Here is a 16,776-nt window from a genome sequence, read left to right as displayed (position 1 = left end):
TCCAGAGCAGGTGTTCAGTACCTGAAAATTTATGGGTAATTATTTGGCGGCTCAACCCTCAGGGATACTTGGGTGTAATTCTTTTAACACTAAGCAGTTTCAAAATAACAGGGATTTGACACTTACCTAAATATGATCATTTTGTGTACTTTAAAGGACAGAACATCTGTTTTTCTCTGTGCCTTTGCTTCCATAATATCCCCAAACACTCATGTATTTTCTCCCATATAATATCCATGGAAATAGTTACCTTTCAAAAGGTGCAGATGTTAATCTAATCCAACTGAGATGATGAGCAGTTGAGACTGGCCCCCTATTCACAGCAAGCCTGGGTTGGTGGTAGGGGTGGGGGCGTACAACAGGCTGATGGGACTTAGAACCGTCAACAGCCTGTCTCTGCTAAGAAATCTTGCGAGGAATTGGGGATGATAGCGCACACCATTCCCTCTGAAAACTGGGTCTGCTTTCGGAAGCCCAGCTCTTGGCTGTGTTGCTGGTCGTTAACCTTCTTGAACTGACCGGGCTGCCTCCCAAAGGCACGCCTCCAAAAATAGAGCCTTCCTGGAGGTACTGACACTGTTCCCTCCTGGCGAGCCGCCCCAGGGAGGTTCAGGAAGAATCTCCCTGAGTCTTGACCTCCGATCTGAGGACGGGCCGCTCATCTGAAACCACCGGGTTTGCTTTAGGAGACGGCACTTAGTAAACAGAAATAATCTGGAAACATCTAAGCTGCTATCAACAAAAGTCCAAGTGTAAAAGCGGTCTTCCTGCCTGATGTGGACTCACTGAACTCCATGGTAACTGCTCACAGGAGCTACAGATGGAGAATGGCCACTGTCTTGTTCTCTAGATGAAAAGCTCGTGTCTAAGCTAACCGCTATGAACCAAAGTAGGTACTAGGAGCTCCTTAAGGGCTGGCAGGGTGACGACTTGCTGATTTTGTGTTTCTTGCACCAAACTGGATATTTAATGTAAGATGCTCAGTAAAAGCAGGTGAGCAGAAATGAATGTAAGCATGTGTGCAGAGTCTTTGTGCTGCCTATGTATGAATGGGAAGAAGTCTGAGCCGAGTCCTGAATGTCCATGAGGGGCTTAGTCATCTCTAGTCCATGAGGCCTCACTCTGCACGGATGGTGCGGGTGCTTTGAAGATGCTGGGAGGCACAGCTTCACGCCGCAGGGAAGGAAGCTCACAAAGCCTCAATCACGTGACCTGTGACAAGGGCAGGTGGGAGCGGGGCTTATCTGGGCCTGTGGCCTTCAGGTCAGGGCCCCTGGGACGTCACCACGTGCACGGAAGTACCTGGGGGTCTTGGTAAAATGCGGACTCCAATTCTGTAGGTCTGAGGGCCCAGATTCTGCATGTCTCACAACCCCTCAGGTGCTGCCGCCCCAGTTTTTGCAGTACACTTTGAATAACGAGGCCCAAGGGAGGTGTTTCGGAGTGGCCCGCTCCAGTCCAAAGCAAGCTGTTCTCAGTTCACGCAAAGTTACTTTGTTTAGGAAGAAAGACTCAGTTTGGGCCAGTCTCAACACTTCTTTGCTATCAGCCTATGTCTTCAGACAAAGAGAAAGCAAGCAGGAGGTAGAGGAGAGAACGGCCTGGGTGTCCAGCCCTCGGCGGCACCAGGGACAGGCATTAGGGTTTCAAAACACTGCCTTGTGTCCACTGTGTTTACAGCACCTTCTATTCATGGAAATTGATGCTGAATTTTCTGCCCCAGCAAGTGATAAAGCATTTACTTTACAATTTTCTTGTTTAAATAAGCTGGGTTGAGTTAAAGGGAAAGACAAAGCAAACAGTGGTTCTGGTGGTATCTGGATACAGCCAGATAACATAAGGCAGATACGGTGGAACTCATTGACCCTCCAGAGACCACATGTGCACTCTTAGAGACAGGAGCATCTTTCCAAGGAGAGACCACAGCTTTCCATCAGATGCTCAAAGACATCAGAAACTTAAGACGGACGTTAAGACTCCACCACTGTGAAGTTGAGTATAATACCAAGGAATTGCAAAGCCTATACCTCTTGTGGGTCTGCCTGCCTTCTGTTTGTGGAAAAACTTCAGCCGAAGAATTAGTTTACTCAGAGAAGAACATGCAGAAACGAAATAGTCAAAGGAGACCAAATAATACTTTGGTCACTAAGCATAATCAAGGACCTGGGAAAGAACCCACTTGCCAATGCAGGAGACAAAACAGACGTGGGTACGACCCCTGGGTCAGGAAGATCCCCTGGAGGAGGGCATGGCAACCCACTCCAGTATTCTTGCCAGGAGAAGCCCATGGATAGAGGGTCCTGGCGGGTTGTGGTCCATAGGGCAGCAAAGAGTCAGACACGACTGAAGTGACTTAACATACAACCACACAGGACCTTTAGTTCCTTCTCAAGGGCTATAGATGATATTCTGAGCCATATCCTATGATTCTGCCTTATAGATACTGCCTTACAGATGCCAGGTAGAAGTTATCTACCGGATGACTAGACTACCCATGACATAAGCTGCCACTAACCTGGCCTCTTTAATGGCTTTTGAGCGGCGAGCAGCTGACCCCACTTCTGGTTACACACCATCCTCCATAAATCGAGCTCCCAAGGTATTTGATAGCTTTTTAATGACCTCTGCATTGTTAGAATGATCATCAAAAAGCAGTGTTGTCTTGTAAAGACTATTAAATAGTCCTTCTTGCAAAGCTGTGTTCCAGACAGCTCTAGACTCACCAAACGTGCTTCTAAAATCCATGAAAAGTGTACTTTACATGAGCATCAATAACATATGCTGATAGAGAACTTACTGCCTTAATAATGACTGTTTACATGAGATGCAGATGTTCTTCTTACCTCTAGCTCCAGCTCCTCCCTGTCCATCTCCTGATGGATGCCTGCGATGTAGTCATTTGGATCATAGTACTCATGGGCTGAGGGATGCCTGAAAAAGGATGAAAGGATGTTAAAACAGCCCTGCTTGCAGTTCCGAGTCTCTGTTTTCCCCTCAGGAACTCCAGAAGGGTCACAGGGGTAGTTTTCAGAGTCTAAGGTCTTAGTTCGAGTCTCTTTGGTTGTGTTTACCAGCACAGTCAGGAGCTCCCTTGTAATATTTCCATCGTCTTCATTTATGTCCATTTCTTCTGGAAGAAGGAGTTAAGATGCAGGCTGAGGAGAAGGGATGGAGTGGGAGGTTGGGGTCAGCAGATCTAAGCTGGTAGATACAGGACGGAAACACAAGTCCCGCTGTATAGCGCAGGGAACTGTGCTCAATGCTCTGTGATAAACCATAATGGGAAACCAATATATAACTGAATCTCTTTGCTGTACAGCAGAAACTAACACATTGCAAATCAACTATACTTCAATTTAAAAAAAAAATCTAAAAAGATACAAGTTAAGAGCAAGACTGGCTTTGTTCCCTCCAGTGGCCATCCCCCTGGCCCACGAGTCATTCGAGTCAATATAACTCATTTCTAACTCAGTCTCTAGTCCGGACACAGAGTTATAGTTACTGCTCGTGGCTTCATTCTTAGATTTTATCTCTGAGGAGGAAAAAAAGCTCGACTTCAGGCAACACTTAAAGACATGTGCCGGCCTCTGACATCGGTCAAAGGGCTGTGACCGAAACTGTGATGCTGTCATCTCGGACACTCTTCTTTTTTCACCTTTTGATGGTCTCCCAAGAAGAAAAACGTTTGACATCACAACCCATGCGCTGGTACATGTCTGGAATATATGTGCTTGCATGCATACAAGGCGTATATATGCATGCTCCCTACACACACACGGCTAGGAGAATGGAGGCGTGTGTTTCTCTAGGTTAACCTGTGTGAAACAGAATTCACAGAACCCACCACCTCTTCGGCAGAACCACTGACGGACCCTCTCAGAGCCAAGGCAGCAGCTCTGAAAGGTGTCAGATGCGGACAAAGAGCTTCAGCTGGATTGCTAGCTGGGGGCCCAAACCTTCAGGTTCTCAAAGGTCAGCGTAGCAATCTGGGGACTCTGGTGTCTTCTCCCCTGGGGGAATTAAGTTTTGAAACAACAGAGGAGACATGAGCAGTCGCTCAAGTGAAGGCTGGCTTTCAATTGTCTGAACCCATCAGGCAAATACGCCGCCTGCACATCCAGGGCTGTGAGCCCTGAGGATGTGGCTGGAAGGCCTAGGCTCTCGTGCCTCTCGGTAACTAACGTGCCACCCCCTCCACCCCGCCCCCTGTTCAGCCCCTGATGCACAATCCTGCTCTCCTCTGACCTTGCAGCCAGGACTGGGGCCGGGCTGACCTCTGCACTCTCCTGACATTTGTCAAATAGCCCCTGAGGGGCTGGGGCGAGTCCTGTCATGTTAACTAGACTTTAAGAGGAAATTAAGGATTTGGCTTCTAAAAAGCCTGTGACGGTGATGTTCAACAGTGAGAGTCAGAAGCAGCCTTACAAGCCTCATCGATATGAAAGGCAGTTCGAGTCTAAAATGTCAAATAACTGATCTGACTGATTGCAATCAGAGAATGGTCTGGTTGTTCCCTAGTAACTGAGATGCTCTGGAGCATCGCTAGTGAGGTCTGTGAGATGAGGTGCGACCGGCTTGCCTCTCAGTCTGGCTGCCAGCTTGTGGGGGGCGGAACCGCTGAGTCTGCGGTTCCCTGTGGCACGGAAGGGACAGGTGTGAGAAGTAGGTGAGAGCAGGGTGCTGGCACACGCCCTGTGCCCTGTGTCAGACAGGTACCCCCTCCTCCTCCACGCGCTGTCTGCTGCAGCCCAGTTCCCTTTGCCACACCTGGGGAGTCGGCCCTGGCTTCTGATGACAGCTAACCATCAGAACCATGGAATGAAAGGCCAGCCTCTGTCTGGCATGTGATGGAACCCAGGAAATGCATGCTTGTTGCAACCGAGTTGCTAACAGAAACCCGACGGGAACCACTCAGAGGCTGCCCCTAGAAGAGGTGGACATGCCCTTTGAAGTAAGTCATCGAGGCAACGACCTGGACCAGGAGCAAGATGGGAGGAGGCAGGAGGGACTGTAGTATCAGCCAGAGAGGCTAAGGGGAAAGTGGGCACCCTGTGCGTGGACAGACCAAATCACATATGACAAACCAGCTTAAAATGGACGTCTTTTAAGCCACGTGGACACCTTAGCAAATTTTCTGCTCATTTTTTTTTCCCTTACATATTTTACACCACTGATTAAATCAACAATGATCACTGCAATCATTCATCCAGTGCTTACCATATGCCATGCTGAGAATTTAACACATGACTTCATTTAATCCTTCAACAATTCTGTGAGATGGGTACTATTATGACCCCATTTTAACAGAGGGAAAAATAAGGCCCAGGCAAACAAACTGGGCGTTACACAGTGAGAGATCAGTTTGAGCATCAGGTCTGGCCACGTCAAAGGCTCTGAACTACCCGATGTCTCTGGCAGTAAGTGCAGTAGGAGGGGAGTTGTGTAAAGTAATTACTGTGATGTGTTGGATCACAGCTGTTATTTAATCGGTAAGTGCAGTACTTATATGAGGCACGTGTGGATTTATTCCACGGATCCAGGTTTGAAATGAGACCCAAGAAAGCAGAAGGCACCACCTCTAGGGCTCCCTTTACACTCACAACTTACTCTGCTGTCTCCTTAAAAGAACCATCAGCATTCCCTGTAGTGATAACTACCAAACCTTTCCACTGCCATTTGCGGTGGTTAAATTTTATTCTGAAACAACTTTTATGACATTTGTAAGTAATTTTGTTCTTCGGCTATAATTTGAATAACTCCGCTCCAGGGTTATAATAAAGTAATTAATATGTCGGGGCGGTTTTGAGCAGGATTCAATTTATCGCTTCTATAAACAATAAAGTGAAACACGGGCAACTTGGAAGAAAATGGTTAAGATGTGTTCATTTTTCTCCTCACACAGAAAGGAAGAAACTGACTTCCCTGTATTTCTGTACCACCCCTAACACACTCAAGATGCATGGTCACGGGCTTCCCTGTGGTCCACTGGTTGATAATCCACTTTGTGATGGTGGGGACACCCGTTGGATCCCTGGTCCCGGAGGATCCCACATGCCGTGGGGCAACTAAGCTCATGCGCCACAACTATAGATCCCGCGCTCTAGAGCCTGTGCTCTGCAACGAGAGAGGCCACTGCATTGAGAAGCCCACGGGCCACATCTAGAGAGTAACCTCTGCTCTCCACAACTAAAGAGAGCCTGCATGTGGCAGTGAAGACGGAGCACAGCCAAAAAAATAAAAATAAAAGCTAGAAAAGGATGTGTTATCACATTACTTACTCCTCTGGCAAGAGATAGGGATCCAGTACAGGTGGGGTGGGCGAGGACATCTTGCTAAGGGCCATGATGTGCTCAAAGGTGATGTCTGTCTGTGTTCCCATGTCCACCATCTGTGACTCTGACGGAGGAGTGAACATTTTGGTCCGCGGTGTTCTCCTCAACACCTGGACCACGATAGGTTCCTTGGCTGTCTTGAAGGCTTCCACAGCCTGGTCATGAGTTGCTCTGGATAAGTCTTTGCCATTGACCTGTTGAAAAATATGAGAGTGCTTAGAGGATTATAATTAAGCAGATTTTGTTGAAGATTAACAATTCTGTTTGAATTTAACAGCATTATCTTTTTTTTTTTTTTTTCCCCTCTAGTAGTCATGTATGGATGTGTGAGCTGGACAACAAGGAAAGCTGAACACTGAAGAATTGATGCTTTTGAACTGTGGTGCTAGATAAGACTCTTGAGAGTCCCTTGGACTGTAAGGGGATCCAACTAGTCAATCCTAAAGGGAATCAGTTCTGAATATTCATTGGAAGGACTGATGCTGAAGCTGAAACTCCAATACTTTGGCCACCTGATATGAAGAGCTGTGACTCATTGGAAAAGACCCTGATGCTGGGAAAGATTGAGGGCAGGAGGAGAAGGGGATGACAGCGGATGAGATGGCTGGATGGCATCACCGCCTTGATGGACATGAATTTGAGCAAGCTCCGGGAGTTGGTGATGGACAGGGAAGACTGGTGTGCTGCAGTCCATGGGGTCACAAAGAGTTGGACACGACTGAGCAACTGGACTGAACTGAATTAATCAGAAGCTGGGAGGATTGTTTTCAGGTACAAGCAGCTAAAAGGAAAACTCGGGGGTGTCCAAGAACTTCACTGCTTAGTGTCAGGTTCCCCAGGAATGCCTGGTGGGAAGCAGGTGAGTGTGGAGGTGTGAGGATCAGACATGAAACAATAAACCTCATGGTGGGGAAGGCCTGGCTTCCTACTAGAATGTCTTTATACAGTTTTACCCCCCTCCGAGTCTTGCCTGTGAGAGAAAGGAGCAGCCTCGGGCTCCAGCCTTTATCGTGCCATACGAGCTATTAATAACTGGATGTTAATTAATTTTTCTCTTTGAATGGTGTGTATTTTCCCAGTGCATGTCAGGTGAGATTGGCTTTCCTTTCACGGAAGGGATGTGGCATTTCTTTCTTAAACGAATGCCTTTGCTTTTCCTTAAAAAGTCAATTGAGAATATTAAGTCAGTGATAATCAGGCCGTAGGTGGATACGGCAGAGATCAAGGAGCTCAAATGACCTGCCACTTTGGGGATGTTCGGGAAACAGCATCTAGCTTTACTGCTCTGCTGTTCCCGACTGTGTACAGTCCTTTGCTATGGCAACCTTTCCTGAGCGCCCACTGTCTACTGCGTGGCTGAAATGAAGATGCCTCTTAACACTTTTCTCATCACAGCCTTGGGAAGGTAGTGGGACCAAAGCATGTTCATCCCCCTCCCGTTATAGCCACAAATGAACCACACGAGATGACCTTGCTCGTTACTAATGGGTCACAACTTCGGATGCTGTGAGCAGGATTCTTCCCAATGGTAGAATCCAAACTAACCGAACATGGTTCTCTGTAGAAGAGCTTACACGAGAGGAAAGAGAAGCCAAAACCTTACATCTAGAAAATGAAGTCATTCCCAGCAACACGGAAGCTTGCCTATTTCATTTACCTTCCCTGTCCCATCCCCCACAGCCGAGTGTGACGCTGTGTTCCAGTACTTTGGTGATGTCTAAGAATTGCATTTGCATGGCAGTTATCAGACTCTGGAATATTTTGGTATTATTCCCCCACTCCAGTACTCTTGCCTGGAAAATCCCATGGATGGAGGAGCCTGGTGGGCTGCAGTCCATGGGGTTGCTAAGAGTCAGACACGACTGAGCGACTTCACTTTCACTTTTTACTTTCATGCATTGGAGAAGGAAATGGCAACCCACTCCAGTGTTCTTGCCTGGAGAATCCCAGGGACGGGGGAGCCTGGTGGGTTACCGTCTATGGGGTCGCACAGAGTCGGACATGACTGAAGTGACTTAGCAGCATTCCCTAAGAAGTTGGTCTACTTTTTAAAATCAGATATAAAATGATGGTGTAATAATCATATTCTGTAGAGTGCATGTTAGCAGGAGTTCCCCAGAGTCTCAGATCTTTTCTGGACAGCAGCACTGACAAATTCACGTCTTTGGTTTATAAATGCCCAAACCGACTCTGAACCTTGCTTGTCCTGCCTGGCTTCTACATTTCCGCCCTCAGCAGCATTTACTTCAAAGCATACAGACTATTAGGGCCAGCCTCTGAGGTAGAGCACTTCGGTTTCTCTGCACCCAAGCAGCACATGAATACTGATGGCGCAGCAGTTTTTCTATTTTGTTCTCAGCCCTTTCACTCCGGTCCTACGGGGACGAGAACTCTGAGGCTGAAATGCCTGGTAAACAACTGTTAGGTTGAGGAATAGATGTCAGATTCTTTCCTTGTAATGAAGCTCAAATGAATCACGCCAGTGGAGATTATTAATGATCTGCAGTCAATCCACTTAAGTAATTTACTATCATCATAAGGGAGTTAGGCAGAGCAGGAACTCGGAGCTGTGAAATGCCTCGAGTGCACCAGTAAATAAGTCAATGGCTGAACCATCAAAGTCTTACAGTCCCTCATCCTGAAAGACTGAGAGCCAGGATTTAACACCATACTGTCATCACTCTCCTTCCACTGAGGACAGAATGAAAGGACATGAAGGAATTCTTTCTAGCTTTCCAAACCGGTTGAGCACAGTGACCCCTTTTCTGCTCAGAGCGGAGAACTCTGAGGGCCCAGGGATGAGGTAGGGGGGATGAAAGTCAAGGCAGAGTGCTGAGGCTGAACTGTCTGAGCCATGTCTTCCATTAATGCCTGACAGCTGAGTCAGATAATGAATTTATGATGTCACTGCAAAATTTGTCCCTGGATCCTATTAATGCCACATCACAGCACCCTTAGGAGATACTGGTTTGGCCATTGCCAGCTCTCCATGCTGGCGACGGCTGATACTAAAGGTAGTTTTACTCACTCACAGTAAACTCAAGACAGTATGACTTTTGAATGGGCTCTGCAAGTTATGTCAAAACTCTTTCTCTGTAATACAAGGACTTTTGCCAAAAGGGAATGAACATGGGATTTTCTTCTAAGGAGTCTTCAAATTTTGTCTCAAAAAAAAATCCATCCTGGGAGTCTTTACTTTTTACCCACGTTATAAGGTCTTGCAAATACCTCAGCAGAAAGGTTAGCTGCCTGATAAAAAGCATCTCTCCTTGTTCCTCCTGCTTCCTGTCTGCAACAAGAGCTTGGATTGTGTTTCCTTTCCACTAGATCAGACAACATTCCCCCTGGGGGAGGCCTGAGGTGTGGGTTTAATTGGCTCTAGCTTGTGTGGAGGTCTGGTTCCTTTTGCTTAGTGATGGAGCTGGGTCTCTGAGGCCAGGTTAACATACTGAGGGATGCGGAGCAGAAAAATGGAGAACTGGCATCTCTTGACGATTGTCATTGAGCAAATGAACGGACTAAGCTTAGAACCTCTTAATCCCAAAGTTCTTGTCACATTTGAGAACACAGTCCTTATGCTTTAGGCCATTTTAACTTGGATCTTAGCTCCCTGCAGCCCAGAACACACCGATTGGTGCAGCTATCGCACAGATGTTTTGTAAAGTTACACAGGGACGTCTTATTTGTTCCCGTTGACATTGATCTGTATAAGACAGTGAGTGAAAATGCTCTTCTGATAAGGACTATCTATATCTTAGTAAGCTTATTTTTATAGGACAGTGATAGCATCTACTGCTTTCCTTGCATAGGTGTTAGGAACCAACGCTGGAACTACTGAGGACTTTCCTGGTGGCTCAGTGGTAAAGAATCCACCTGCCAAAGCAGGACATGTAGGTTTGATCCTTGAGTGTGGATGATCCCCTGGAAATGGAAATGGCAACCTATTCCAGTATTCTTGCCTGTGAAATCTCATGGACAGACAAGCCTGGCGGGGTCGCAAAGAGTTGGATATAACTTAGTGACTAAACAACAGCAAAGAGTACTGAGCAGATGCTTAAATGGTACCTAGAAACTGAAAGGAAGGACTCTCCTGCATCAGTCTATGCTAAGAAGATGCTCGGGGACAAAGAGCTGCCCTGTGTCTGGGTGCACGCACACTTACAAACACAAGAAGGCTTTTCTGCATCTCTCCAACTTAGAATATTATTAAAAGGCACAGATGCAACAACACCCACAACATCTCTATGGTCTAAGATGCAGAGAAAGAATAGTGGCAAACCCTCTGGGAAGCCAGGAACTTGAGGGTGACTGAAATGTCCTCTCATTGCCCACCAGATTGTCACCCCTGCTCAAGACTGGGTTCCACAGAAAGAGCGCTGTACCTGGTGGAACACCTTCAGCAGCCCTCAGGTGTATATTGATCAAGCACAGCTCAAATATGCCCCCTCCACAAGCCAGGGGGCCCACTCCTGTCTTACAGCTCAGGGCCGGAGTGTCCCAGGTCCCAAACTATGGGATCGGACCAGGGTTAGAGACTGTTGTTTTGGACCGTTTATTCTGAGTCTCAGTTTCATTAATGCAAAATAAATGTACTTATAGTGTCATGCCTCTTAGGGTTATTCTAAAGTTTAATGAGATCATCTACTTGCATGCACATAAGAATTTACCTAGATACCAGGGCTAATAGGGATCCTACCCCAGAAAAGCCACATTTTCCCAGGAGACGACAGTCTGCAAATCAGAGAAGCAAAATGCAGCCTGCTTAGGTAGCCTTAAGAGACACATTAGTATACTGAGGGGCTTCTTTATTTTTCAGTGAAGTTCCCTAGCCCAAATGTTCCTGAGCTGCCGACATACATATTAATGTTTTCAGTCTGCAGGTTGGAATTCTTTGTGTATGGGGGTGCAACAGATAAATTCTACGGGACTTGACCCCTGCCACACAAACTTCCTGACAAGCTATTGCAAGCATTGGTACATTTTTCTAAAACAGGATGAGACGAGGTGGGACTTTACTCTCCTAGACAATCTATTTTTGCAGCCAAATTTGTTTTGAATTACCTTGTGCACATAACACTTATTACCCTGTCATCTTGGAATCACATCAGTGAGAGACTCGGCGAGGTGATAACTCCGGTGCACGCTGTCAGCCGACCGAGAACGACAACCTTTATTCCCGGGATTAGCATTACACGTACATTACGCCAAACGGCGAAGATGATGGCTGCGATTACAGGCGCGATGCTCATCCCGGGACGTTTGGCCCAGTCAAATTAAATATCATTAACTCGCCCAATTGAGCAGATTGCTTTTTAAAACAGTTTATGCGGCTCTAAAACCAAGTAAATGGAATGTTTTCGAAAGAGAAATGCTGATGGCAAACTTTATTATACATTAAATGCTTAAGTTATTCACCTAAGGCTGAGGATGGTCCCCTGGGACAGAGGTGCAATTAGGGTGAAAATCGAGTCGGTTTGTCTCAGGGCAAAACAGCGCTGCTGCAAATCTGACAGGACACCGAGGGAACTTATAGAGGTCCCCGAGCAGGAGATCTCCAGGGATGAGATGCTGCAGGCATGCAACGATTCCTTCCTGGTTGCACTGAAGCCTGGGTAGCGTGACTGTGGCTCTTTGAGGTGCCCATGGGTACGTATTCCACGGCCCTGAGAACTAAAGCAAAGCTGGGGTGCTCTTCCATTTGGGGGTAAATCTCACTGATAATCCCCCTGTCCATCTTTCATGCATTCATCAAGCATTTACTGAGGTTATTTAGTGAGACTTGCTCCCCTCTTGGCTGCAGGGACGCCGCTTGGAAGAATTTCTTGGGGAAAGATGGCACGGGAGAGCCACTGATGAAACGATCAGAAGAAATGCACTGTGGGTAGCATCTCCCCCTGGCATCTAGGGAGGGGCTTGATCTGGCCGAGGAGGCGAGTCTACACTGGAACACTAAGCTAGTGAGTTACAAAGAGTCTTGGTTTGCACTGTCGACCTAGCATTCCATTGGTGAAAACTGCTGCCATACACTTTCAGGAATCACCTTTCCAAAGAGCAGCTGGGGTGCCCCTGGTGGCTCAGTGCCTGTCAGTGAAGAAGACACGGGTTCGACCCCTGATCCGGGAAGATCCTACATGCTGTAGAGCAATAAAGCCCGTGTGCCACAGCTACTGGCCCTGTGCTCTACTGAAGCCCTTGCGTTCCAGAGCCTGTGCCCTGCAACAAGAGAAAAGCCCGCGCAGCAACGAAGACCCAGCCCAACCAAAAATAAATCGACAGAATTATAAACAGCACAACAAAAGAGAGGAGCCAGAAAGCTTCAAAGTTCCCTACAACAAAACTGTAAGCAGTTCAGGATATTTTAAGCTATATTCAGAGAAGACATGGCATACCCCTTCTAAATTAGAAAATAAGTTTCTATTTATGGGAAGACATTTGGTTTCTGCGGTTCGGCAGATAGCAATCACCTCGATTTCTATTACATGTGCAAACGGCCCCAGTATAAAGTGCTTATGCAGTTTCAAATTCGGCCTATTATAAATTATGCCCTAGGCTAAAACCCAACTTTTATAGGGTTCATTTAATTAAATACAGGGGCAGTGATTGCATTCTGCAAAATATCACACCTATGTTTTCAACTAATTAAAACTTAGATCCCACTGGAAGCAATAGACAATAATAAAATACATAACAAAAAGTAAAATGTTTCATGCCCTGATTTAGGCTGGATTAAAAAAAAAAAACTTTTTCTCATCCAGGAAACTCCTGTCTTAATTTATTTCAAATTTATAGTCTGCTCTGGGGCTCGATAAAGGGAAGGCCAACTTATCTAAAATGGAGGTATTATGCAGCTAAGAGGGAAGATGGGTCTTAATGAACAAATGGTGTTCAAATTAATGTTTCTGTGAAAAGCACTGATTTTAGAGATGTGTGTGAAGAAAGTACTCACTTCAGAAATGTGCACGGATAAGAACACTACACTCAAAGAGACCTCGGCTCTGATGCAGTAAGAACTTAAATCCACGCAGGTGCATTTGGTCTGCAATAAGGACCTCAGTGAGGTTTGTCCATGGTAATTTCTCAATTACCTGTCCTGACGTTATTTCCATAAGTTTGCTATGTCTTCAGCTGGAAGCTCCTCTCCTTATCATATTCTGATCTCCCTATATGGATGAATGTATAGCCTGGCTAATTTTCCTATTAGAGGAGTCTTCTGTCAAACTTAAGCCTATCATGTTTCAAAATCCTTTACTTTACCCCCTAAATGTAGAAAATACCTGGCTACCAGCCCTTGACTGATAAAAAGATGACATGTCTGAAAGAAAGAGGCTAAAAATCATACATGTACTCTATTAAAAATCATATATATACTCTATTGAAAATGATTAGTAGTAAAATATTACAAGATGCTTTATTCTCAGGTCAGTATCCTACCTTCATCAACAAAATCTTCCTTATCTTCTTTTGGAAGTTCTGATATCATCACCCCTAAATCCCACTGTTGTCCATTAAATTACAGTGTATCTGAACCATTCTGCATGCTAAAATGAACATGCAACTTTAACCTCATCTGAAAGGTAGTAATTTACAGCAGCAGCTCAATACATAACAGGAAAGCCCTGTTTTAAGTACTTGGAAACAAGGTGTCTCTACAGCTGAATCTGTCTACTTTCTAGATCCTGTAAGTTCTCTGAAACTCGAGTGTCTTTTCCAGGTACATATTCAGTTTCTCTGGAAAAGGGATTGGTTTCAGGTTATAAGTCACTTAAATATGGTCCTTTATATGCCAAGGTCCATCACTGTTCACTCCTGGAGGATGTCCTTGCAAATGTCTTCAAGCATCCTTGCCCTTCTCTTATTCCTTCTTACTTATCTGCAAAGCCGTGGCCAACCCTTCTGGTCCAACCAGCTGCCTCACCATTTCTACATGCAAATTACTGATGCTGGAGGACATTCCCACAAAGAGATGTCACTGAGTCAAATGGGATGTCACCCTTCATAGCTTTCTGGAGATGTGTAATTACGTAGTTATTTGCTTTTCTGTTGAGTGCCTGTATTTTCTCGTGGGGCCCCCAAGTTCCACAAGGACAAAAGAGTGTGTGGTCTGTTCACTATAGGATGCCCAGAGGTTAGCAGTGGCTGGCATGCAGCAGCCTCACAAATATTTATCACCCAAGTGACCTATTTATATGTCTGTAGACCATCACGTTCTCCTCATGCACACTTGTTGGCATTTCATGGCATACCTTCTAGTTTTTGGAGAAAAAAAAATACATGAGGTCCAGAGAGGCCTTAGAGTGTCTATGAAGAATCAAGGCAGTCCCAGCTAAGCTCTCCTGAAGTCTCTGGGTTCTTAACTTGCAGGTGACAAAGTGGGGCCACTGGAAGTTAAAAAAAGAATCCCTGATCCCCAGTGGAGAGGAAAGAGACAAATGACACATCTTTAGACCTCACAAGAAATGCAAAATTGCTTCTTTCTGTTCCTCAGACAATTTTCTCCCCTCCCTGGCCAGTAGGGGTGTGGACTCAGCTGTGAGCGCTGTACCTGCCCCATATGATTTGAGGGTGGGTGGGCAACACATCATGTCCACCCAGAGGAAGGAGGGCCCTTCTCTAACTCACAGTGAAAGCCAGAAGGGTTGGCCGTGGGTGGGCTCTGCTGCCCGGGTCAGGAGTTGGCTGCAGTGGAAGCACATGATGGCTTGGCCTACAGACATGTGCACCTGAGTCTTGGACACACAGAGGGGACCGCTGGGTGCTCGGCTCCCTCACCCTATGCCAGGAGGCTTGTCAGCAGGGGTCTTCCCTGAGTACTTGGCAGGTTGAAGAGCCTGAGAAAGCCCCTATCAGCTCTCTGTGCGGCACTGCTCACCTTCAGACCTAATGAGTGACCAGAAGATGTGGGGCCGAATACTGGAGCTTCTGACACTTAAGTTGTGAATCAGCACCCTTGTGTGCCAGATGCAGACTTGGTCTAAGCACTATGTATACACCAACTCACGCAATCATGAGGCAAGCCCTACTATCATCACCATGGGATGGGCATGAAATCAAGAGGCACAGAGAGGGTCTGTGCATCTGAATACCTTCCATTAAGACGCTGGTGGCTTTCACCCTGAATTGGGAGATGCATGCTTAGTTCAAGAAGTATTCATACTTCTTCCTACACATCAATTTTACTTCATTTAACCATCCACACTGGCATCTCCTGTGCATATGTGAGTGCTAAGTCACTTCAGTCGTGTCTGACTCTTTGCAACTCCATGGACTGCAGCCCGCCAGGCTCCTCTGTCCATGGGATTCTCCAGACAAGAATACTAGAGTGGGTTGCCAAGCCCTTCTCCAGGGGATCTTCCCAACCCAGGGATGGAACCTGCATCTCTTATGTCTCCTGCATTGGCAGGTGGGTTCTTTACCACTAGCGCCACCTGGGAAGCCTGATCACGATTGCCTGGCATGATCTCCTGTGATAATAGCAAATACAGCCAGACATAGAAGAAAGAAAGTGTGGCCAGGTTTTTGCAGGCATCACTCAAAGGTTTATGGAAACCATTTTATTATGTCATTTTCATCTGCTTGGTATGAACTTCATACTGGCCTCATATGTCACTTGTATAAACTTAAATTTGTTAGCTGTTTTCCTCAAAAACTGAGGGCTGGCTGGTTAGAATAAAATTTCTACCTTCAAGTCTCTAATCATCTGAGGAAGGGAAGTGTAGGAAGACTCTTCCATCCACAGGACCATGGTCACACAGTTTACAACAATGTTTAATGATGTTCTGTGTCACCGCGGTCATTAAGCTTCCAGTGACGAGGGGCTTCTAACATGAAGACAGGCAAGAGCAGGCAGGAGTGCTATGTATGATGAGGGTCCACAGTCAAAGCTAAAAACTTCAGCCCTAGTGCCTACGGCCTGGGCTTCAGTGTTGGCTGTGTCACGGAGATGCTGAAGCATCTCGAGCCGGTCAACCTCCAGGGGCCTCAGTTTCTCTATCATTAAAATGGGTTTACAGCAGGACCTAACTCACTGGGTGGTGTCAGAACTAATTAGGCTGTGCAGAGAAGGTAACCACGGCCCTGCACAGAGGGAGGATTCAACAGCTACTAAATCTCTGTTGTCCTCACTCGATTGTAGAACTACTGGGGATCCACTGGGTGCCAGGCACTGATCACGTGGTAACCAAGGCCCAGGAACACTGGGTGAGGATGGGCCCTGCTGGGGCTCTGGGATGAGACGCACAGGTGCCTTGAGTTCCTGCTCGGCCAGGTAACTGGCTGTGTGACTTAGGGTGGGTCATGCTACTCCAGTGCCTCTGTGTTCTCAGTTGGAGATGGGGGATATTTCAGCTCTTACTTCTTATGCTTCTGTGACAACTGATCTTAACACAGTACCCAATGCTGACTGTTGTTTGAAAGTGAAAGTGAAAAAGTTGCTCAGTCATGTCCG

The 16,776-nt window shown here is 46.4% G+C and overlaps 1 protein-coding gene across 3 annotated transcripts in view; it reads right to left on the bottom strand.

Annotated features, from left to right (window-relative positions):
• The window catches only part of PDZRN3 (PDZ domain containing ring finger 3), a 272,619-nt gene that overhangs the window by 15,892 nt on the left and 239,951 nt on the right, over positions 1–16,776 (bottom strand). For all 3 annotated transcript variants that reach the window (XM_044933793.2, XM_025273086.3, XM_044933794.2), the window contains 2 exons: positions 6,279–6,526; positions 2,844–2,931 (listed from right to left, as the gene is read on the bottom strand). In XM_044933793.2, coding sequence (XP_044789728.2) covers positions 2,844–2,931; positions 6,279–6,526 — 336 coding nt within the window. The remainder of the gene's footprint in view (positions 1–2,843; positions 2,932–6,278; positions 6,527–16,776) is intronic.

Source organism: Bubalus bubalis, chromosome 21, assembly GCF_019923935.1.
Source record: "Bubalus bubalis isolate 160015118507 breed Murrah chromosome 21, NDDB_SH_1, whole genome shotgun sequence".
In the NCBI taxonomy this organism is placed as follows: domain Eukaryota; kingdom Metazoa; phylum Chordata; class Mammalia; order Artiodactyla; family Bovidae; genus Bubalus; species Bubalus bubalis.
The sequence above is the reverse complement of the archived record's forward strand: the minus strand, read 5'-3'. Positions and strand labels throughout refer to the sequence as shown.